Raw genomic sequence first — 23564 nt, 5'->3', positions numbered from 1 at the left:
TCAAGATGGGAATGAATTTGAAGTTTATTCTTCAAAGGACTACACCCAAATCAGGCAAAGGATCACTGGTGGATAATCAAAGGATTTCAAACGACTCTTTAGACGTGCTGATTATCTCAACGTCTCTTTCACGCCTCTATATAAAGGAATGAAGACTTGAAGATTTTAGATAGAGATACATAAGTTCAAAAGCGCCAAAACTCTGTCAATTTGATTCTACAAAGCACACTGAATTTCTGCACTGATTTGATACATCTTAGAAATTCAAAGTCTAGAGTCTTTTCTGTATTGTATTGTGAACACCACTGATTGTATATCAAGTGTTCAATTCAAACTCAATTCTCTGTATTTTTGTTTGATTAGAAGTCTCTTGCCTGCGTGCTTGAGCATTAGAAGTCTCTTGCTTAGTGCTTGAGCATTGGAAGACTCTTGCGTGTGTGCTTGAGCATTGTTTTGTGAAGTCTCATACTTTGAAAGTATTGAGCAGTTGTAATCTTGTGATTATAGTGAAATCTCCTTGGAAGTGCAAGGGGACTGGACTACTTCCGTGTTGTGGAAGGAACCAGGATAACTGCCTGTGTCTTTGTCTTTCTTTTCTCTGCTCTGTTCTTTTCCGCTGCAATCTGACTCTGATCATTTCATCAGAAGCAATCAAACTGCTTCTGAAGTTTTATCAGAAGAAGAATCCTTTTTTAAGAGAAAAAGAAAACACAATTCAACCCCCCCTTCTTGTGTTTTTCACCTTCAATTGGTATCAGAGCCTGCTCTGTTATCACAGCACTTAACCGTGTTACAGTTCAAGATCTATTAGAAAAACATGTCTGGAGATGAGGAATCAGTTACTCCAAAATACACAAGCGTCAAGCATGACTATGATACTGCTGACAAGAAAACAGACTCTGGAAAAGCTCCAAGGTTTAATGGAGATCCAGAAGAGTTTTCTTGGTGGAAAACTAATATGTACAGCTTTATCATGGGATTAGATGAAGAGTTATGGGACATACTGGAAGATGGAGTTGATGACCTGGATTTAGATGAAGAAGGAGCTGCTATAGATAGAAAAATACATACTCCTGCTCAGAAGAAGCTTTACAAGAAGCACCACAAAATCAGAGGGATTATTGTGGCTTCTATACCTCGCACTGAATACATGAAGATGAGTGACAAATCTACTGCGAAGGCTATGTTTGCGTCACTATGTGCCAACTTTGAAGGCAGCAAGAAGGTGAAAGAGGCTAAAGCTTTGATGCTAGTTCATCAGTATGAACTTTTCAGAATGAAGGATGATGAGAGTATAGAAGAAATGTACTCAAGATTTCAAACTTTAGTTTCTGGATTGCAGATACTGAAGAAAAGCTATGTTGCTTCTGATCATGTTAGTAAGATTTTGAGAAGCTTACCTTCAAGATGGAGACCCAAAGTAACTGCTATTGAGGAAGCTAAGGATCTAAATACTTTAAGTGTTGAAGATCTTGTTAGCTCACTCAAAGTGCATGAAATGAGTTTAAATGAGCATGAAACCTCTAAGAAGAGTAAATCCATTGCTTTACCATCTAAAGGAAAGACCTCAAAGTCTTCCAAAGCCTACAAAGCCAGTGAATCTGAAGAAGAATCACCTGATGGAGATTCTGATGAAGATCAATCTGTAAAGATGGCTATGCTGTCCAACAAGCTTGAGTATCTGGCAAGGAAGCAGAAGAAATTTTTGAGCAAGAGAGGTAGCTACAAGAACTTCAAGAAAGAAGATCAGAAGGGATGCTTCAATTGTAAGAAGCCTGGTCATTTCATTGCTGATTGCCCTGATCTTCAGAAGGAGAAGTTTAAAGGCAAATCCAAGAAATCAAGCTTCAACTCCAGTAAATTCAGAAAGCAAATCAAAAAGAGCTTGATGGCGACCTGGGAAGATTTGGATAGTGAATCTGGTTCTGATAAAGAAGAAGCTGATGATGATGCTAAGGCAGCCGTTGGATTAGTGGCAACAGTATCATCAGAAGCAGTATCAGAAGCTGAATCAGATTCAGAAGATGAAAATGAGGTATATTCCAAAATCCCTAGACAAGAACTTGTTGATTCTCTAAAAGAACTTTTATCACTATTTGAACACAGAACCAATGAGTTGACAGATTTAAAAGAAAAATATGTTGATTTGATGAAACAACAAAAATCAACTCTATTGGAACTGAAAGCTTCTGAAGAAGAACTCAAAGGGTTTAACCTCATATCAACAACATATGAAGATAGACTCAAGAGTCTTTGTCAGAAGCTACAAGAAAAATGTGATAAAGGTTCAGGCAATAAACATGAGATTGCCTTGGATGATTTTATTATGGCTGGAATAGACAGAAGCAAAGTTGCTTCTATGATCTACAGCACATACAAGAACAAAGGCAAAGGGATTGGATATTCTGAGGAGAAATCCAAAGAATACAGTCTCAAGAGCTACTGTGATTGTATCAAGGATGGATTGAAATCCACCTTTGTGCCTGAAGGTACAAATGCTATAACTGCTGTTCAGTCAAAACCTGAAGCTTCAGATTCACAGGCTAAGATCACATCAAAGCCAGAGAATCTTAAGATCAAGGTAATGACAAAATCTGATCCTAAGAGTCAAAAGATTAAAATTCTGAAAAGATCAGAACCTGTTCATCAGAATCTGATTAAACCAGAATCTAAAATTCCAAAACAAAAGGATCAGAAGAACAAAGCAGCTACTGCTTCTGAGAAAACAATACCAAAAGGTGTCAAACCCAAAGTATTGAATGATCAGAAGCCACTCAGCATTCACCCTAAGGTACAAGGGAGGAAAAGTAAAACCTCCAAAACTAACCCAAAAGGACCCATGAAGATATGGGTACCTAAATCTGAATTGGCCAAAAATGCAGGTGTGCTTAAGGGCAAGAGAGAAACAAAGGTCATGGTACCTAGACAGCGGATGTTCAAGGCACATGACTGGAGAGAAAGCTTTGTTCCTTACCCTTACAATGAAAGATGGAGGAGAAGTGAAGTTTGGTGGCAACCAAACTGGAAAGATCATTGGTACAGGTACTATTGGTAATTCCTCCATCTCAATTAATAATGTGTGGCTAGTAGATGGTCTGAAGCATAACCTATTGAGCATTAGTCAATTTTGTGACAATGGGTATGATGTAACGTTCAGTAAGACCAACTGCACACTAGTCAACAAGGATGACAAATCCATTACATTCAAGGGAAAGAGAGTTGAGAATGTTTATAAAATAAATTTCTCTGATCTGGCTGATCAGAAGGTAGTTTGCCTTCTGTCAATGAATGATAAAAAATGGGTATGGCATAAAAGGTTGGGACATGCTAATTGGAGATTAATTTCTAAAATTAGCAAGTTACAACTGGTCAAAGGATTGCCTAACATTGATTATCATTCAGATGCACTTTGTGGTGCATGTCAGAAAGGGAAAATTGTGAAAAGTTCTTTCAAATCTAAAGACATTGTATCAACCTCCAGACCCTTAGAATTACTCCATATTGATCTTTTTGGTCCAGTTAACACTGCATCTTTATATGGAAGTAAATACGGATTAGTCATTGTTGATGATTACAGCAGATGGACTTGGGTAAAATTCATTAAAAGTAAAGACTATGCATGTGAAGTGTTTAGCAGCTTCTGCACTCAAATACAATCTGAAAAAGAATTGAAAATTTTGAAAGTCAGAAGTGATCATGGTGGAGAATTTGAAAATGAGCCATTTGAAGTTTTTTGTGAAAAACATGGGATTCTCCATGAGTTTTCTTCTCCTAGAACTCCACAACAAAATGGGGTTGTAGAAAGAAAGAACAGAACCTTACAAGAAATGGCCAGAACCATGATCCATGAAAACAACTTAGCTAAACATTTTTGGGCAGAAGCAGTCAATACTTCATGTTATATTCAAAATAGGATCTATATCAGACCTATGTTGGAGAAAACAACATATGAACTCTTTAAAGGAAGAAGACCCAATATCTCTTACTTTCATCAGTTTGGATGTACTTGTTACATCTTAAACACTAAAGACTATCTGAAGAAATTTGATGCCAAGGCTCGAAGAGGAATCTTTTTAGGTTACTCTGAAAGGTCAAAGGCATACAGAGTGTATAATTCAGAAACACAATGTGTTGAAGAATCTATGCATGTAAAATTTGATGATAGAGAGCCTGGAAGTAAAACTTCAGAGCAAAGTGAAAGTAATGCAGGTACAACTGATTCTGAAGATGCATCAGAATCTGATCAACCTTCTGATTCTGAAAAGTATACAGAAGTTGAATCTTGTCCAGAAGCTGAAATCACTCCAGAAGCTGAGTCTAATTCAGAAGCAGAACCTAGCCCAAAAGTACAGAATGAAAGTGCTTCTGAGGACTTTCAAGATAACACTCAGCAGGTTATTCAACCTAAATTCAAGCACAAATCTTCACATCCTGAGGAGTTAATCATTGGAAGCAAAGATAGTCCTAGAAGAACAAGATCACATTTTAGACAAGAAGAGTCTTTAATAGGACTGCTTTCAATAATTGAGCCTAAAACTGTTGAAGAAGCTCTCTCAGATGATGGATGGATATTAGCTATGCAAGAAGAGCTAAATCAATTCCAAAGGAATGATGTGTGGGATCTGGTACCCAAACCTTCTCAGAAGAACATTATTGGAACAAAATGGGTATTCAGAAACAAGCTGAATGAACAAGGAGAAGTAACCAGAAACAAAGCCAGACTTGTTGCTCAAGGCTACAGTCAACAAGAAGGCATTGATTACACTGAAACATTTGCTCCAGTTGCAAGATTGGAAGCAATCAGGTTACTTCTATCCTACGCAATTAATCATGGCATAATATTATATCAAATGGATGTCAAAAGTGCTTTTCTTAATGGTGTCATTGAAGAAGAAGTGTATGTTAAACAACCTCCTGGGTTTGAGGATCTTAAGCATCCTGACCATGTTTATAAACTTAAGAAATCACTATATGGCTTGAAACAAGCTCCCAGAGCTTGGTATGATAGACTAAGTAATTTCTTAATTAAAAATGATTTTGAAAGAGGACAAGTTGACACAACACTCTTCAGAAGGACTCTTAAGAAAGATATTTTGATTGTGCAAATATATGTTGATGATATAATATTTGGTTCTACTAATGCATCTCTTTGCAAAGAATTTTCTAAGTTAATGCAGGATGAATTTGAAATGAGTATGATGGGAGAATTGAAATTCTTTCTGGGAATTCAAATCAACCAAAGTAAAGAAGGAGTATATGTTCATCAAACAAAATATACAAAGGAGCTTCTGAAGAAGTTCAAGCTAGAAGATTGTAAAGTGATGAACACTCCAATGCATCCAACCTGCACCTTAAGCAAAGAAGATACTGGAACAGTAGTAGACCAGAAGCTATACAGAGGTATGATTGGTTCTCTGTTATACCTCACTGCATCTAGACCTGATATTTTATTCAGTGTATGCTTGTGTGCAAGATTTCAATCAGATCCTAGAGAATCTCATTTAACTGCAGTTAAGAGAATCTTCAGGTATCTGAAAGGAACAACTAATCTTGGACTCCTGTATAGGAAATCCCTAGATTATAAGTTGATTGGATTCTGTGATGCTGATTATGCTGGTGATAGGATTGAAAGAAAATCAACCAGTGGAAATTGTCAATTCCTGGGAGAGAATCTGATATCCTGGGCAAGCAAAAGACAAGCAACTATTGCTATGTCTACAGCAGAAGCAGAGTACATTTCAGCTGCAAGTTGTTGCACACAACTACTTTGGATGAAACATCAGTTGGAAGACTATCAGATCAATGCTAACAGTATTCCCATTTATTGTGATAATACTGCTGCTATTTGTTTGTCAAAGAATCCAATTCTACATTCAAGAGCCAAGCATATTGAAATCAAACACCATTTTATCAGAGACTATGTTCAAAAAGGAATTTTAGATATACAATTCATTGATACTGAACATCAATGGGCTGATATATTTACAAAACCTTTGTCTGTTGAAAGATTTGATTTTATTAAGAAAAATTTGAACATGCATTTTGTGTCTGATTGAAAAATGGCTTGCCTCTGAATAAGAAGTTTGGTTCTGAAGTTTATTCAGGAGCATTTTTGGTTCATCAGAAGCTCTTAACTGAGGTTCTGAGGAAAATGTGCTTCTGAAGATGACGTCAGCACTAAAACTTCAGAAGTGTTATTCTTTGCTTCTGAATAGCTTGGTTAGTGGGAACGCTGGCAGTTACTTTATGTAACAGCTGTCCCATTACCCAAAAGGTAGTTTTCTGAAGAGTCTCTGACGTGGTCTATTTGTATTGGAGTATAACAAAAAGGGCAATGATGTTTTTATTCGCTTTTTAACATACTTACACGCGCCCCCAATTTGTCATTAATGCTGTGTTTGTTTGTCCCTTCTGAATTACAAACGTTTTAATAAAAAACACTAAGTCATTTCACACACTTCTCACTTCACAACAAACACTTTCTAATTTCTTCTCAACCCTCTGTGTAAGTAAGCACATTCTCTCATCCTCTCAAAAACTCTTTAGAACCCTAAAACCACTTCATATCAATGGCATCTTCAAGTTCTGCCGGTGGTTCTTCATCGAATATGGATATAGATACTCCTGCTTATGAAATCAAAGGAAGAACTATGTCCTTGGAGGAATGGGAATTAAACATTCAATCAGAAAGTCCGGTGGATTTTGATTCTTTGGCCGCTCACGACTGTGACATTGGCAAGTACTACGAGAAACAAGGTCTGGGAAGGTACTTCAATCTTCTAAATGGACCAACTTATCAAACACTGGTTCGTCATTTCTGGGTTAGAGCCAGCATCTACGATAGGGAAGCCGCCAAGATTGAAGAAGATGAAAAAGTTCTTCTCAATCCTGAACTCAAAGGGAAGTCTAAAGCGGAAATGGGCTTGGAAACTTTCTCCAAAACCCAGATAAGATCAAGCATCATGGGAATCCGTGTCTGGATCACTGAGGACACTATTGCCTTTGTCATCAGAAGACCAGCAGAAGGAGAACATGAGGCTGGGATTTCAAAGCCAAAGGACAGCCCCTGGAATGCTATTGTTAACAAAACTCTCTACAACAAGGTAAAGGACTTTGCCTATTCTGACATGAACACCAAGACAAAGGTTATGTTGAAGATTCAGAACGAAAACCTACTACCAAAAGGTGGTGGTGGTGATCAGCCCTCTCTGGAACATAAAATCCTCTTACACTTTGTCATAAAGGGTGTAGAGGCAAATATTCCCAGATACATATTCAGACATATGGTTCATCAACTCAGAGAGAGTCAACTGAATAAAAGGTCTTGGGTACCCTATGGAAGACTACTCTCTGAGATTTTCCATCAGGGAGGAATTATTGAGATGCTGAAAGAAGCTCAGATCTTCACAGATGAACAGTTGGGAACTGTTAGAGGGAAGATTATCAATGGTGAGACTCTAAGGGCTATGCATCTGATTAAAGCAAAAGATGTGAAGAAGAGTCCTACTGACTTGAAACCTTCTGATGCCAAATCAGATCTTATCCCAGACTTTCCTCCCATCTGTAAACAAGATCCCTTGGAGGTTCAAAGGGCATATATCATGGATCACTACAAATCCTTTAACCAGAAAATCAGCTTGAAGGATGTTCCTGACCAAATGTATGGTGGTGAGCTGCCTGTGGCCAAAAGCAGAAAATCTAAGAAGAAGCAGATCACCAAGGAAGAATACCTTGCTGAAAATGCTACTGAGGTGGGTGCTCAGAAGCATAAGAAAGCTAAGAAGGTAAAATCTGCTATGTCCACCATTCTTGAGGAAGTGGAGGATTTGGAAGATGTCCCTCTTATCAGAAAAAGGACAAGGAGTACTCAAGAAACAGCAGAACAGCCTGCTTCTGAACAAGCTGGTTCAGAACAAGCTGCTTCTGATCAAGCTGCTTCTGAAAAGCCTCCGTGTCCCAAAAATAAAAGAGAAGCTGCTCTTCAGACCATCAAAAGAAAAAGGTCTAATTTAACAAGAAATCTGAAGACAGGTGAAGGAAGAAGGGCACAAATGTTGGAAGAACTGGAAGAGAACTGGGATGAAGACTCAAGCCCTAAGAAAGCAAAAAGGACTGCAACTTCTGAGCCCATAGTCATGCCAAGTTTCGAAATGACTGAAGAAATGGAGCAGTATACTAGGGAGGTTGCTGCATCCAAGATAGCAGAAAAGAAAAGGATGAAGATTTTGTATGAAAAAGAAAGGGATGAACGTCTCAAGGCTGCAGGGTATGTGCCTACTCCTGACATTGTTGCTTTAGCATCGGAGTTAGAAACTGTTAAGTATGGAGCAACTCTGCTTTCTCAAGCCTTGAAGAATAAGCAAGCTTCAGGAGCAACTTCATCAGAACCAGCTTCAGAAGCTCCAGAAGCAGTTCATCCAGAAGCTCAGTCTTCAGGTAATCCATCTAACGCTCCAACTAATACTCAGATTCCATCTCTACCCTCTTCACCCTCTTCATCATCAACAGAATCAGATGACCAACCCCTTAGCCAACACATAGACAAGCTTCTAAAAACCAAACCTACCAAACTAACAGATTTAGGAACACTTGACTGGGAGCAAACTCAAATAGAATTTTCTAAGAATAGAATTAAACTTTGTGAGAAATTCAACTTGCCTCCTACTCATCCACTCTATCCAGATAATCCTGAACCTGTTAGTGTACAACAACCTCAACCCAACCCAGAACCTACAACAAACTCACCACATAACTCAACCACACAAAAAGCCTCTGAAGTAGCTTCAGATGCAACTACTTCAGAAACCCCCCAACACCAAGAATACTCAACCCTTCACAACTTAGAAAAACATCTAGGTGGTGAAATGCAACCAACACCCACTAAGGCCTCTAAGACAGTTCCTGAAAAGACTGTCTTGGAAACCCAAACAGAAACCCAAACCATCCCTGAGCAAACTGTTCAGGAGCAAACTGCCTCTGAACAAGTTGCTCCTGACCAAACAACTTCTGACCAACATATACCTTCTGACCAAACAACAGAACAACAACAACAACCAGATTCACCCACTATAATAGACTTAACCTCTGACCAACCTTCCATATCAAATACAACTCAAACTGAACCTTCACCCATCCCTGACCATATCCTGGAGTCTGAGTATATAGAGGAACAACTGATCAGACTTAGTGATGAGATTCAGGCACTGATTCTTCGCAGAACAGTTCCTGCACCTCCTATTCACTATTATGATCAATGGATGGATCTACAGAAGAGCTTTGATGAGCTGCTGGATCAGCTTAGAACTAAATGTGTGTCATCTCACTCTGCTATGCTGAAGAAGCTTTTGGATGATATGCATGAAGCAGCTAAGGAGAAAGAGCTGAATTTTGTGCCTCTGCTGGACATCACTCCTTTCTATCCAGAAGAAGAGTACATCACTAGGGCTGCTAGAATTCAGGCTGGATATAAAAGAAGAATGAGAGAAAAGGATGAGCTACTTCAGAAGAAGGATGACCAGATCAAGTATCTCTTAGAACAGTTGTATAAGCAAGCCCAACCTTAGTTGCACACCCAACTCTAGCTTGTTTTTTACTTTTGTTCTTAGTAGCTGTGTCTTTGTATCTTAATCTTTCTTTCTATATATATTATCATTATTTCTGAATCTTGTGCTTTTTCACCTTCAATATGTTTTACAAGCTTTAATTCTGATAATACTATCTTTAAAAGTTATATGTTTATTCTTTTGTTTTGTTTTGCTCTGATACTCTTTCTTTTGTTTCTATTCTTTTTGTTGATGACAAAAGGGGGAGTAAATGTATAGTATTTTTAAGGCACTGAGCCCTACTATAACAACTTCTAAACTTCTTTTAAATACCTCTGATTTGATTTTTATGAGTATTTTATTGAAATTTAATTAATAAGAATAGAACTTAGGGGGAGCTTACAAACCTCACCTTAAAGAACTATTAGACTCAGGGGGAGCTTACAAACCTCTGTCCCAGTAGTCAACTTATTAATTAGATCAACAACAATTGAACATTTTAAATACTATTGTTTGTCATCATCAAAAAGGGGGAGATTGTTGGAACAAAATGTGTTTCACAATGAACCTTATTAAGTTTTGATGATAACAAGGTATTAAAAATTGTCAATTGGTTATTACTAATAATTGTTCAAGTGTACAGGACCAAAGGCTACTCAAGTTATTTCAATAGGTCTTGGAAGAACAATGGAAAGAAAAAGAAATTCTGAGCATCTGAAGAAAACTGCTCCTGAAGCTAAACTGCTCCTGAAGAGATGACGTCATCAGAAGCAGAAAGTCATCAGAAGCAGAAAGTCATCAGAAGCAAAAGTTTTCATCAGAAGCAATATTTTCACCAGAAGCTACATTTGATCCTTTAGTCAAACTGAAGATTCAAAGTTGCTGATTCTCAATTCAGTCTTATCAAAGAAGAATGAAGAATTGAAAGGGAGGTATCAACGGATATATGGATAGCACTGAGCACTTGTCTCTCATTAATAGAGTTGACAAAGTACAAGTGTACAACCACTACCTCCACTACTCTGTTTTCTGTCTACGCTACAAGACAAAACAACAGCCATGCCTGCAGAATTTGTACACTCAAGATGGGAATGAATTTGAAGTTTATTCTTCAAAGGACTACACCCAAATCAGGCAAAGGATCACTGGTGGATAATCAAAGGATTTCAAACGACTCTTTAGACGTGCTGATTATCTCAACGTCTCTTTCACGCCTCTATATAAAGGAATGAAGACTTGAAGATTTTAGATAGAGATACATAAGTTCAAAAGCGCCAAAACTCTGTCAATTTGATTCTACAAAGCACACTGAATTTCTGCACTGATTTGATACATCTTAGAAATTCAAAGTCTAGAGTCTTTTCTGTATTGTATTGTGAACACCACTGATTGTATATCAAGTGTTCAATTCAAACTCAATTCTCTGTATTTTTGTTTGATTAGAAGTCTCTTGCCTGCGTGCTTGAGCATTAGAAGTCTCTTGCTTAGTGCTTGAGCATTGGAAGACTCTTGCGTGTGTGCTTGAGCATTGTTTTGTGAAGTCTCATACTTTGAAAGTATTGAGCAGTTGTAATCTTGTGATTATAGTGAAATCTCCTTGGAAGTGCAAGGGGGACTGGACTACTTCCGTGTTGTGGAAGGAACCAGGATAACTGCCTGTGTCTTTGTCTTTCTTTTCTCTGCTCTGTTCTTTTCCGCTGCAATCTGACTCTGATCATTTCATCAGAAGCAATCAAACTGCTTCTGAAGTTTTATCAGAAGAAGAATCCTTTTTTAAGAGAAAAAGAAAACACAATTCAACCCCCCCCCCCTTCTTGTGTTTTTCACCTTCAGTTTTGGGTTCAAACCTGCGTTTTCAGATTTGCTTTTAATTGTATCCAAACATCACAAAAAGTGATAAAGTCACATTTGAAAGTAGAAACGTGGGTTTGGTGAGCAAAAACGCTCAACCAAACAGACACTGAGTCAAGGCATAAATGAAAGTGTGCCATCTTTTTCCTTCTAAAATTTTAGTTGTGGTAAATAAGATCGCTATATTATCTTGAGTGTTAAGATATAGCTTAGAGGTCAAGGAAGAAAAAATAAAAAATAAATAAACAAAATTGAGAATAGCTTTGATTCGACTTGCCCTGACTTGGAACCTATAGTCCTTCCAATCAAGAGTGAGAAGAGAAACTTTTGCTTTGTGTTTGCAGAATAACAAAGATTACACGATCTAATTATTACATACATTTACAATAAAAAGAAAAATTTGATTCATGCAAAAAAGAGTTGTTGGTACGCTCAACTTCTTAGTTCTGCCATTTTAGGTTTTGATATTTTAGAAGAAAAAAGAGAATATAAGTATTGAGAGAGAATGAGAGTCTAAGATTGAGAGCGTATGAGTTCAAGAGAGGGAAATGATTGAATTTAAACCTTCACGAGAGCGAGAAAGAACCTGTTAGGCTCATAACTAGTAATGATAGCCGTAGGGGAGAAATAACCATTCTCTCCTCTTTGTATGCCTCTGGATTTTCAATTTATTCTTAGATGAAAATAGGGAAAGGCGATCAATAAGAAATAAATCAATGACTTGGTGCCCAAGAAATGACTCATTCTTAGACTTCAGAAACACTTCTGAAGCATCAGGATCAGATTGACTCCTAAGTAGAAGATTTTTAAAATTTTAAGAACCATTTTGAACTTGATTTGACAATCAACATGAGTTAGGATCTTTGATAAAATTGAATCTTTCCTCAACAAGTGATTTAGTGAATATAGTTAACTGATATTTGCATTTCAATAAACTTTAATTCCACGTCTTTCTTTTGAACATAGTCTCTAGAGCATGCGTACGATTTAAAAAGCACAGTACAATTTGCTGCAGCATGATGAAAACTGTTAATTTTTTCTTGAGTCAAAGACAACTTCACTTATTTCATAAAATATTAAAGAGGCGATACAATTAGGAGGCCATATTTTTAGTCTCAGACAATATCATCTTCAAGCTTCATCATTGTAGTAGAAGTTGCAGGTTTATTCGTCCAATGACATGCATTACAGCAGTGACAAATAATCCATAAAGTGGTTGCTGCTGATGTATGTTCCTCTTTTAAACCGGCAAATTTTAAAAAAATTAGAGCTAAAATTGTTAGCTTTTGATAGTGCAGGTTTGATGAAGTTTCTGTCCTGTTTCTCACCACACTGAAAGTGTGTTGACAGACAGAAAATGTGCCAATCACCTTCCATATATCCATCGCCTACAGGTAATCGACCGATACAACTTCGATTCCACTGCACAACTAGATGTTAGATTAGGTAAGTTGCTGGAATGTATTGTACATCACAACTTTATGTATTTGATTAGGATTCTATGGGATTTTAAAAGATTTTTTAATTATGAAAAAGTCTTGTGGTATTGAATCTAAGACTTTTTGTAATTTAAAAAAAAGTCTTGCAGTATTCAATCAAGACTCTTTGTCATTTTAAATAAATCTTGAGGTATTCAATCAAGACTTTTCATCACTTAAAAAATGTCTTGTGGCATTCAAAATCATTCAAATTTCGAATGATTGTTTAATAAATTGGATTTTGTGGAATTTTGTAGTGTAATTTTAACAAGAAAAAGTCTTTCATATAAAAAGATGAGATTTCTTGAGATTGTTTTTCTTTTAAAAGTTATTATCTCTTTCTTCTCCTTTCTCTCTCTCTCTCCCTCCCCCTCCCTATTCTCTCTTTGTTTCTCTATCTCTCCATTCTCTCTCCCTCTCTCTCTCATCTCTCATCCCCCCTCTCTCTATATCATAAAAAAATAAAAAATTGTATTGAGAATATTATTATAGAGAGTATGTCGTAATCAATGTTCTGCAAATCGAGTGTTAACTCTCCGAGATTACCGAGTTTACGTTTTTAGGTACAAAAATCGTGTTAACTCTGAGGTAAACTCGGTTTCTGGTAAAATCGGAAGGTTTAACGAGTTTGACGGAGTTAACACTCGGTAAACTCGTGTAAACTCGATCGATTTGTAATGGCTGACACGATATTTTTTTTTGAAAGATTTGTAAGTTCTGGCATAATTTTAAATATGTACAATTGAATTTTGTGGGAATAACATTTTTAACAAATAAAAAATGTGTATTGAGAATAATGTGTTAGAGTGTTTTTTAGTCCTTAAAATCTTATAAAATCCATAAAATTCTTAAAATTTGAAAATCAATAGTAAAAAAAAAATTATTTGTTTTATTTTTCTTTATCCAAACGCTAGAATTTATTTGTTCATTATTTTTATCATTCACGCTTGTAAGTTTATTCTTTTTCCCCTAAAATTCATTGAATCCTTTGAAATTTTAAAATCACATAAAATCCTTTGAAATCCTTAAAAGTCAGTGTGATAAATCCTTTAAAATCTTGAGTGTATAACGTCTTTTACATAAAAAGTCTTTTAAAATTTCACAGAATCAATACAATCTCGCACAGTCTTTTAAAATCTTAAAGATTTTATTTATTAAAATAGTCTTTCAAAATTCTAATCCAATACACCCCCTAAATTTCTACCAAACCATACTTGAGTATGTAATGACTTTCACAATTTGGTAGAAAATAGATCAAAGTGTATTAAGAACATATCAACTAATTCAACTCCCAGTGTAAGCAATAGGAAGACTAGTGGTCAATTACAATTCATCATAAATCATTGTTTGCTTTCTAATTCCATTCTATTCCTTTCTTATACCCCCCATCAAAACTGAATGTTAGTTATTCTTTCCACCTAGATTCTGAGAGCCTCTCTAACCGGTTTTGCTTCCCTCTAATTTAGTCTGAGAACAAAAGGAGATAAACTGAGTTTCATACTTTATTGAATAATGATCAGGTCTTTATACAGGAGGCAGAACAGAAAATGTACAAGGAAATAACTGTTGCAATAACAAATATCAAACTAACCTAAGTGTATAACAATGACTATCCTCCCGTCAGAAAATCATAACATTGTGGATCCAATGTTAAAAAAGACACTTATGCATGGTGGAAGATCATTTTGCTTGTGCATATCAAACAACAATTTGAAGCTTCGACATGCTATATAATGTTGCATTTTCTTTAATCATTGTTTTGGATCGATTTTTCTTGTGCTTTCTCCAATCTCTGAGTAGAAAAGTCAATGCATTGTTAACCAATGTTTCATCAATAGACTCTCCTGCCCATTTCCGGTCCATTTCAAAATTACAATGCAGATCAAAAACTCAATTTGTCCCCCGTACGCACTTCAAGCGAAAAACTTCAAAGCATAGACCATCTCTTCTTTAGCACCTAAAATGTTAGTGTAAGGGTCAATTTCCTTATCCAAATTAGTTCATACTCAAGCACCAGAAACAATGTCATAAAATAGATCATATCAAAACTTCTCAATTAAAAAGAAATAAGAAAAATACATTCAAGTTATATGCTTTAATAAGGTTCACACAATTTCTTTTGCTTTATAATAGTTTAATCACTTATCAACACACAAATGTATAACAGACCCAATGCAATGCAATTATGTGTAAAATGCATGCTCTTAAATTCTACATGATCTGGATATAACCCGCCACACAGGCACCACACAGAAATAACCCGCCACACAGGCACCACACAGATGCATATGCTAATGCATGATCATGAACAATGAAGACTAAATCCAGCCACTTAGGCACAAAAATGCAATATGATATCATCCCGCCACTAAGGCACCACACAGAAATATATTATTAACCCGCCACTAAGGCAAATGCATAGTCAAATAAAATACCCGCCACTAAGGCAACCTCATAAGCAAACACAATTAGGTATTAACACATCATCATCCACATGAACCAAAATGAAATATTTTCATAAAACTCATATTTCTATATTTTCATTTCTTTAGTTTATCAACAAAATCCAACACTTCTTTCCCAATACCACAAAAAACATATATGCATATCAAAATAAAATAAATGTCATTCTACGTAACATCTTATACACACATTATATAAAATATAATTAAACTAATAATTTTTATAAAAGGTTAAATTTTACTATATAAATTCATATTTTAGTTTTTTTTTTCTTCTCAACAGACAAGAATCTCCACCTCTAATTCATAACATGATCCTAGTACTCATGCTTGAGGGGATGCACATGAACCCCCTACCTTTCTAAAGTTACTCATGTATATATGATCTTTTTGCACTCTGAACCTCCTGACATTTTGACTTTGCACCTCCTCAACTCAATACTCTATTGCACTGCCTTGCTTCTTTCAATCTTTGGAGTTCCAACACAAGAGATTAACCGGCCAGTAGCTCTCAAATCAAGCTTCGTATATAATGATTATTGTACTTTTTGACTTTTCTTCCTTCGCTTTTATTTTGATTTTTATTTTTTACTTTTTATATATGGTTTTGTATTAATTAAATAGGCCTAGCCATTATCCTAAACTTAATTTCAGGTAACAATTTGGTCCTTTATTTTACTATTTTAATTTTAATTTTGTCTTTTGATCCATTTTCATATGAATTTTCAAGCTTCAAATCTTAATATTCTTATGCAACCATGAATTTTAGTTTTTTTGGACCATAAATTTTGAAGATTGAAATGCCATGAGAAAATAAAACCATGAATTTGAAGTTTGAAAATTCATATGCAAATGGACCAAAAGGATAAAATTGAAATTAAAAAAAGATAAAGGACCAAATTGTTACCTAAAATTAAGTCAAGGAGCTAAAATTGTAATTTTGCTTAATTGTTAGTATTAACTGAAGTTAGAATCACCTATTTCAAGAGTTAAATAGTGATAAAAGATATGTTTTGAATTGGGAAGTTCTCGATTTTTAGCCTTGTCAATGTTTTTGAAAAATGATGCAAGTAAATCTTTCTATAAATGTTTTTTGAGCTTGAAAATCTTGGTCCTCTTATCCTAAATTTTCTTTATGAAAAAGAATTTCCGTACCCCCTACTCCAGAATCCTGGCTACGTCACTGGACGTATGGAAAAAAGCCCTTACCTTGTACGCTTTAATCCTTAATGAGGCTTCTAGTTCCACAAAAGAGTTTGCAAGAGAGAAAGGACTCAAAACTTCAAAAAGGAACCCTAGTATTAGAGAGAAAGTGGAGACAAGAGGAACAAGTGACAAATGATGGAAAGGTCTTACCTTGGTTCTACACGAAAATTGAAGGACAATAAGACTTGGAATTTATTTTCCATGAACAAATGAATCATTGTGAGAATTTCATAATGTAACCGTGTAGCTGAAATAAAAAGAGTAGCGCTAAAAAGGAAATTTGGCGTTTTTCTATTTCTTTGGTCTGGTAACGTGCTTGTGATGGTTTATTTGATATCAGATAGGCATGTCTTGATTCTAGGAACAAAATAACTACTTCATTGACTCTAAAATGCACGTTGATTGGTAGTGGATGCAAATGAGTTCAGTGGCGGATCTTGAGTTAAATTGTTGGGGGTGTCAAACATATATGAAATATATATTAAATGGTTTTAAGAAATATCAATTATTAATAACCGTTCTAGTGGTATGAATTGATTCAAAGTAGCAATGGAATAGGGGTTTGAATCCCCTTGGAAGCTTTTTTTTTTAATACAATATTTAAAATTAGAAGATAAAATGTAAAAAAGGAAACATGGATGTCTCATACTCATGACATTTAGAATTTTATGACACCCCCTTTCCACTTAACCAGCCGAATTCTAATGATAAAATACAACTAATATTGTATATAAGGAAAACCTGGGAGATGTCATGGCCCCGTCGGTCCCTTAGAAGATCTGCCACTGAATGAGTTGTAGAAACAAAATCTCCAATTAATTCTATTATACCCACAATAAAAGGAAATGGGGCTGTTATCTATTTCCTAACTCAATCAAGGCCACTAACCGAGTAATTGGGGGATAGTTGCAAAGTCTATGGCTTGACAATTAGGCCACTAAAAGAACGTGGATGACCATGTCGAAATAGAGAACCACAAAATAAAATAATTAATATAATATAAATTATTAACTCTAAAATAGATTATAAATAAAAATGAAGCATTAAATTATTTGAATGAAAATAAATCATTTAAGGAATGATTATCCTATTTTTGTCACACCAAATTGATTATTAAAAATGAACTATATGAAAGAAAACCTAATTAATAACCAAAAGTAAGGAATGCCAAGATTTTGTAAAATTTCTCGCACATAAAATAAATTGTTGACCAACTAAATGACAAGTCAAGAAAATCATTAGAATTACATATATAAAATATCGGGATGTTACATTATTACCCCCTTAAAATAGTTTCGTCCTCGAAACTAGAAATTCATAAGACTAATTAAGGTAGAGTTTCTTCATAAAAACAAAATCAAAGGATACTAGAATAATTTTATCACAAATAAAGACAAAATAATTGTAAATAAAATTTTGGGGTCTTACATATGGCAAGAGTTCTTCTTTCATGGATGACTCAACAAAGGTAATTTCAGTAAAACTTACTTGTTATTGGAAATAAATTTAAAATTGAATTATGTAGCATGCATGAGTTTCTTTCAAAACATGTTTTAGTTGGCCTTGTATTACCGATTAGGAGAATTACATTTAGGTCAAATTCAGAAAGTTTTGCCTTATTTCTTAACTGTTATGTAGAACACACCTTAACTTCATACACCATCCCTCCAAAAAATTATATTAGAAAGATATGTAGGGATAGTTAAATTTCCAAATTTTGGATTGTCATTATGTAAAGGTCTGTTTGGTTTCAATTTTTATAGTGTAGGGGATAGTTCTAAAACCGAACGAGAATCTTGTACAAAATAGTCAAATAGGTCATTGATCTTCTTCAAAAATAGTTTACCTTCATTTTTTAAGGTTTTGACAAGGAACCAAACCACTGCATGTAGTTTAATATTCACATTTGGTGATATGTTAACTTTTGTCAAGTTCTAACTTCAAATGGTCATTGGTCTTCTTCAAAGTTTAATTCTTAGAATGAACGGTTCTAGTAGAATTATCATATTAATATAGATTTGTCTCAGTTTAATTTGTTCATGTCAATCACCTCTACTTATATTTTTTCAGTTTTCACATCCACTTGTCAAAGCTACGAGATTATGTCACGACATGAGACCATAAATAATAGTACCCCAATTGAATCATATCATTTCCTTGGTTTGTGTATTTAATTGGAAAACAGTTACTCATAATTGTTCCATTTCTAGTTGTGTTCTGTCAACAATGGGAAAATAACAGAACCGCTTCATAAGAAATTGGAAATTTGATGAAGCTATCAAAAAATTTAAGATAGAATTGATTGTTTTTTTTTTTTAGAGGACGTAGAATTGATAGTTGTTAAGATTGTAGCCTAATCTAGAACAATTTTTTTTTTTAGATAATGTAGAATAAGCTTTGATAAAAACAATTCTAAGAAAAGCAAAACTTATCTTTCAAGATTCTTGGCAGTCGTGGTTTTATTAGTCGTGTTTCAATAATTGTTTCTTAGGATGTGTTTCATTTGTTAAAAAATAAAGAACGTGACAGGACGTACAAGTTTATAAGATAAAAAATTGTTCAATATCATAAAAGTTTGTTATGTGTTGTTCTACCTTATATTGTGTTATTCCAAACGAGAATTTGTTTCGACATTTTCAAAGTCAAATAGCATTGGGCAACTAGAATTTTGAATGTAATCACAATTCTAAACATAGCATTATCTGTGTAGTTTTCTTTTGTATGGATGTTGTGAAACATGACATCTATTGAAGGGGGAGAGAGAAAACATAACGTGAACATGGACAGGTATGAATACACAACCACTTTCCTCTTACTGTCCAAACAAAAACCTGCATGATCCATCTCTCCAATCTTCTTAATCTCCCTGATTGGAATACCAACAAACATCCCAATCCATGTTCATGGGAAGGGATCACTTGTTACCTTACCAATTCATCTGTCATCAAGACATATTTGCAAAATATAAACTTTGTAGCACCTTCATGTCTCTTATAACCATCTCAACTCTACCCCAGATGAGATTATTTCTTCGGCATATGTATATAAATAAAGGGCAACGTTTGTAGCTTTGGAGTTCTGTTGTTTGAATTGTTATCAGGGAAATCCCTCAGATGATTCTGATTGTGATGTTTAGGAATAAAGAAATTTGTGGCCTATAAGACTCACAAGTCACTAAATCAATTCCTGATTGTGAAACTGTTCTTTGTTGGATTCGTAACAAATGCGTGTAATGGATTGTATCAGTGATTCCCAAGCTGCTGCGTAGAAGCCCCACATCAACAAGTCAAGACTCAAGAAAGGAACTGAGTAGGTGTTAAATGGAGCTGCAAGGCCATATTTCAACTCATCTCTCTTGACCTTTTGGCTAAGATCGCGTTTAGTATTTGTTCTTATCGGTATAGATGTGTGCAAAATGATTTTAAGCAGTTTAATTATCCAAACTTAATTAATAAGCTAGTTTGAACTTATTTCAACCCTTTAACCAAAATCAGCAAACATATAAATAATTACACCAGAAAAACGAAATTCATAGTAGTCGTGGAACATTTCATCACTGAACATGCAAAATCAAATAAAACATAAATTAAACAGAAAATATAAGTTGAGTGGCTTATATAATAAGCTCTAACGGAACAACAACCACCATTTGGAATCCCATTCACAACGAGTGGCTTGAAATCCATTACCCAAAGAAGAAGTTCCATTGTGTGACTTGAAAGGAACCTTCAAATCACAATGATGGTTTTGTTTCAGATTCCCTGTCTTGATCAAACCCAAGGCAAACCTAACATTAAGCAAAACCTTCAAATTAATTCCATAAACCCCATTGTTCGTCTCCTTATTGAACTCCGAAATCTGACTTGAACTCAAAGGAATCACTTGTTGACCTTTAAAAACAGGATTCAAAAGGCTTGTATTCTTATGAGGTTGAAAGAATTTTCCTAGGGTTTGAGAACCAAACCTAAAATCTTTATAAAATGAAAGTGTTTCGATGTCATTGTAATAGACACTAACTCTTCTATTAGGGTTTCTGATTGTGAGATTGACGGAAAGATCATAATGAAGTGTGTTGTTATTTGTGAAATTGAATTGAGTAAGTGATGCCTCCATAACGGTGAACTTGAGGGCGTTAGGACGCACGATAAGCCAGAAGAGGAAACCGAATATTGCCACCAAGATGATGATTGTGGCTATGATTCTGCAAATTAGGCTTAAAATGCAGTTGAACATGCATCCGCAACAGCTTCTAAAGCAGCCCAAGATGCAACTGCAGAAGCCGCAGCCGGCATTGTGGCGTCGCCTTTGTGGTCTCGTCGGTGGGATGGAAGGGCCATAGTGAGCGCCATTAAGTTGATGATCGGCCATCATTTTCCTGTGGAGAAGGTATGAACCAATACTAAAGATGTATTCAACAAAGTGATGGAATAAAAATTGAGAATGCACTATGCATTATAGCTTCTAAATTGCAAAATACAATGTTGCTTTATAGGGACACATTTCCATCTAATAACTAAATTAGGCGCCCAAACTACACATCCAAGATAAACTACGACACCAACCTAGATTAATTAATAAACTTTTTTTTAAGGAATTAATAATTTTTATTGAAACAATTATAATAATTTTGGTCACATTTGGGATATTTGCTTGAAACAATTATAATAGTAATGTTTTGATCGATTACTCTCTTTTAAAATAAAAGAGTTAGATAGAAAGCCATAAACAAAAGAAAGGATATAAGAGCATACACTACCTAAGGAATCAGTAGAAACAAGAAACTTACCTCTGTGGTTGGATCTGGAGTTCAATTTCTACTTCTCTCAATTTTCTTATTTCTTATACGTGTTTTTCCTCTACAATTCCTCGCTGTTTTTTCAGTCTCGGACCAAAGGATATTTATAGACTCAAGGTGCATGGATTTGGAAGACAATAAGGAATGAAAAAGGAAGAAAATTGATTATCATTAAAAAAAAATTAATTGAGAGGGATGATTATCATTAAAAATTGATAGGCAAAATTTAATTATATGAAATTGTTTCTTTCCTTTTTGCTTATTCTTTCTTATGAATATTTTTTACAATTGTTCCATACTCGTTTGCCCTTTTTTTTTCCATTGTGCTAACACGTGTAAATTAAAAATATGTTTTTTTTTTTACAAACTTAGTATTTTTTTTATTTAGATTTTGATTAAAATCATATGTATACATGTTTGTAACTTTTAAATAATAATAAACTATATTTATCTTTTACAAACAATATAACAAATATAATTAGAAAAAAATTCAATAGCACCAACTATTAGCATTCTTAAAAGAAAACATGTTTGTAACTTTTAAATAATAATAAACTATATTTATCTTTTACAAACAATATAACAAATATAATTAACAAATATAATTAGAAAAAAATTCAATAGCACCAACTATTAGCATTCTTAAAAGAAAATTTGTTAAACGGTATAATTGAAATAATAAAAAATTCACCCCAAAAAAATATATATATTCCCTTTATATGTTGTTATAGATTTAAAATAAAAATTATATAAAAGAAAAGGGCAGACAAAGTAGGGTATAACATTCGAGGGCAAAAGTTATGGTGCATAAGTCATTTCCTTATGCACCGTGCATAAACACATCACAACCATCAGATTTCTTTCATTTTGAATAAAAATGGTTTTGACTCACTTTAGGAGTGTAGGAAGCAATTATGTTGGGATTTATGCACGGTGCATAAGGATTTCCTTATGCACCATAACTACTCCCACATTCGAGGGTAATTGGGAATAAAATTCATTACGGACATCGGATGGGTAAGGGTCTGTTTGTTATAGATTTAAAAGAAAATGGATTTTTCTTATATTTCTAAAAATGGTTTTTTTAATGGAAATTAACTCAAAAACTGTAGAAGTTATTTCAAATTCATTGCATTGCCATTTTATCAACATGAAAAAACTATAGCAGAGGTATATGAATGATGTGTTTACAACTTACAAGGATTAACTTTTCCATCCAAAAAGGTTTAGCGGTGCGGCTTGTTGTTAATTTGCCTTCTATTCATGTTTAATTAATCCTTGATAAAAAAATATATATATATAATTGTTAAAAAAATATTCATTGTTATAGATTTTACAAAGTAAAAATCAAATATTTCCCTTCAAAAAATCACATATTTTTTTCAAGATGACATCTTTCAAAAATGATTTTTATGAAAAGCTATTTGAAATAGCTTCTTATTTTATAGATTTTTTAAAAATTTATTATCCATAAAAAATTATAACAAAATGATGAGATATTTAGAATGACATTTTACGATAAGCTATTCAAACAAAATTTTCTTTCATTTGAAGCTTTATTTAAAATATTCTTTATTAAATAAATTATAACAAAAAGATGTTACAATATAAAAATATATTTTAAAAAAGCTACAACAAACGAGCCTTAAATATGTTTACATGTAATATGTACACATATTATGAGTGATGCTATACCGAGAATTTCTTCATTTATTTTGAAATATTGCCAAGCGTATGTTTCTGATTATTGTGAATACTTTGGTTGTGTTTGGTAACAACAAGAAGCTAGCTTATAGTTTGTTGAATTAGCTTATAAGTTTGTTAGAACAAAATTTAACTTATTTGTAACAGGTTTTTATAAAAAAAAAAAAAAATGTAATTTCCTTTTGTGAAGAATATTCTTAGGCTTTTTTCGACACCATTTTGAAATTACTTTTTTTTTTGGATAAATGGTGTCGAAATTACTTGTGTAATAAATATTCTTCGTTGTAAATATATGCATTTCATATTCTTCATTTTAAATCAAGTGCGGTATTTATTTGGTGAAGGTTTTTTATCTCACATAAGTTGGAAGTCTTTATCATCGAATTCAAATGCTTTTTTTTGTTTTGTGGTGGTCGGAGTTTGAACTCCGGACTTTACATATATTATACATTATCCTTATCAACTAAGTTAAGCTCAAGAGGACATTCAAATTCTCTTTGTATACACGCCGATAGTTAGCAAACTT

At 34.3% G+C, this 23564-nt stretch overlaps 1 protein-coding gene across 1 annotated transcript; it reads right to left on the bottom strand.

Moving 5' to 3' along the window:
• Positions 1–20018: 20018 nt before the first annotated feature.
• On the bottom strand, positions 20019–20907 carry LOC25494072 (NDR1/HIN1-like protein 3). The gene has a single exon (XM_013602798.3). It carries the CDS (start codon positions 20905–20907, stop codon positions 20167–20169), a length of 741 nt encoding a protein of 246 aa, XP_013458252.2. The 3' UTR covers positions 20019–20166.
• Positions 20908–23564: the final 2657 nt, after the last annotated feature.

This window comes from Medicago truncatula, chromosome 4 (assembly GCF_003473485.1).
Source record: "Medicago truncatula cultivar Jemalong A17 chromosome 4, MtrunA17r5.0-ANR, whole genome shotgun sequence".
In the NCBI taxonomy this organism is placed as follows: Eukaryota; Viridiplantae; Streptophyta; class Magnoliopsida; order Fabales; family Fabaceae; genus Medicago; species Medicago truncatula.
Note: the sequence above shows the minus strand (reverse complement) of the source record. Positions and strands in the feature narration are given on the sequence as shown.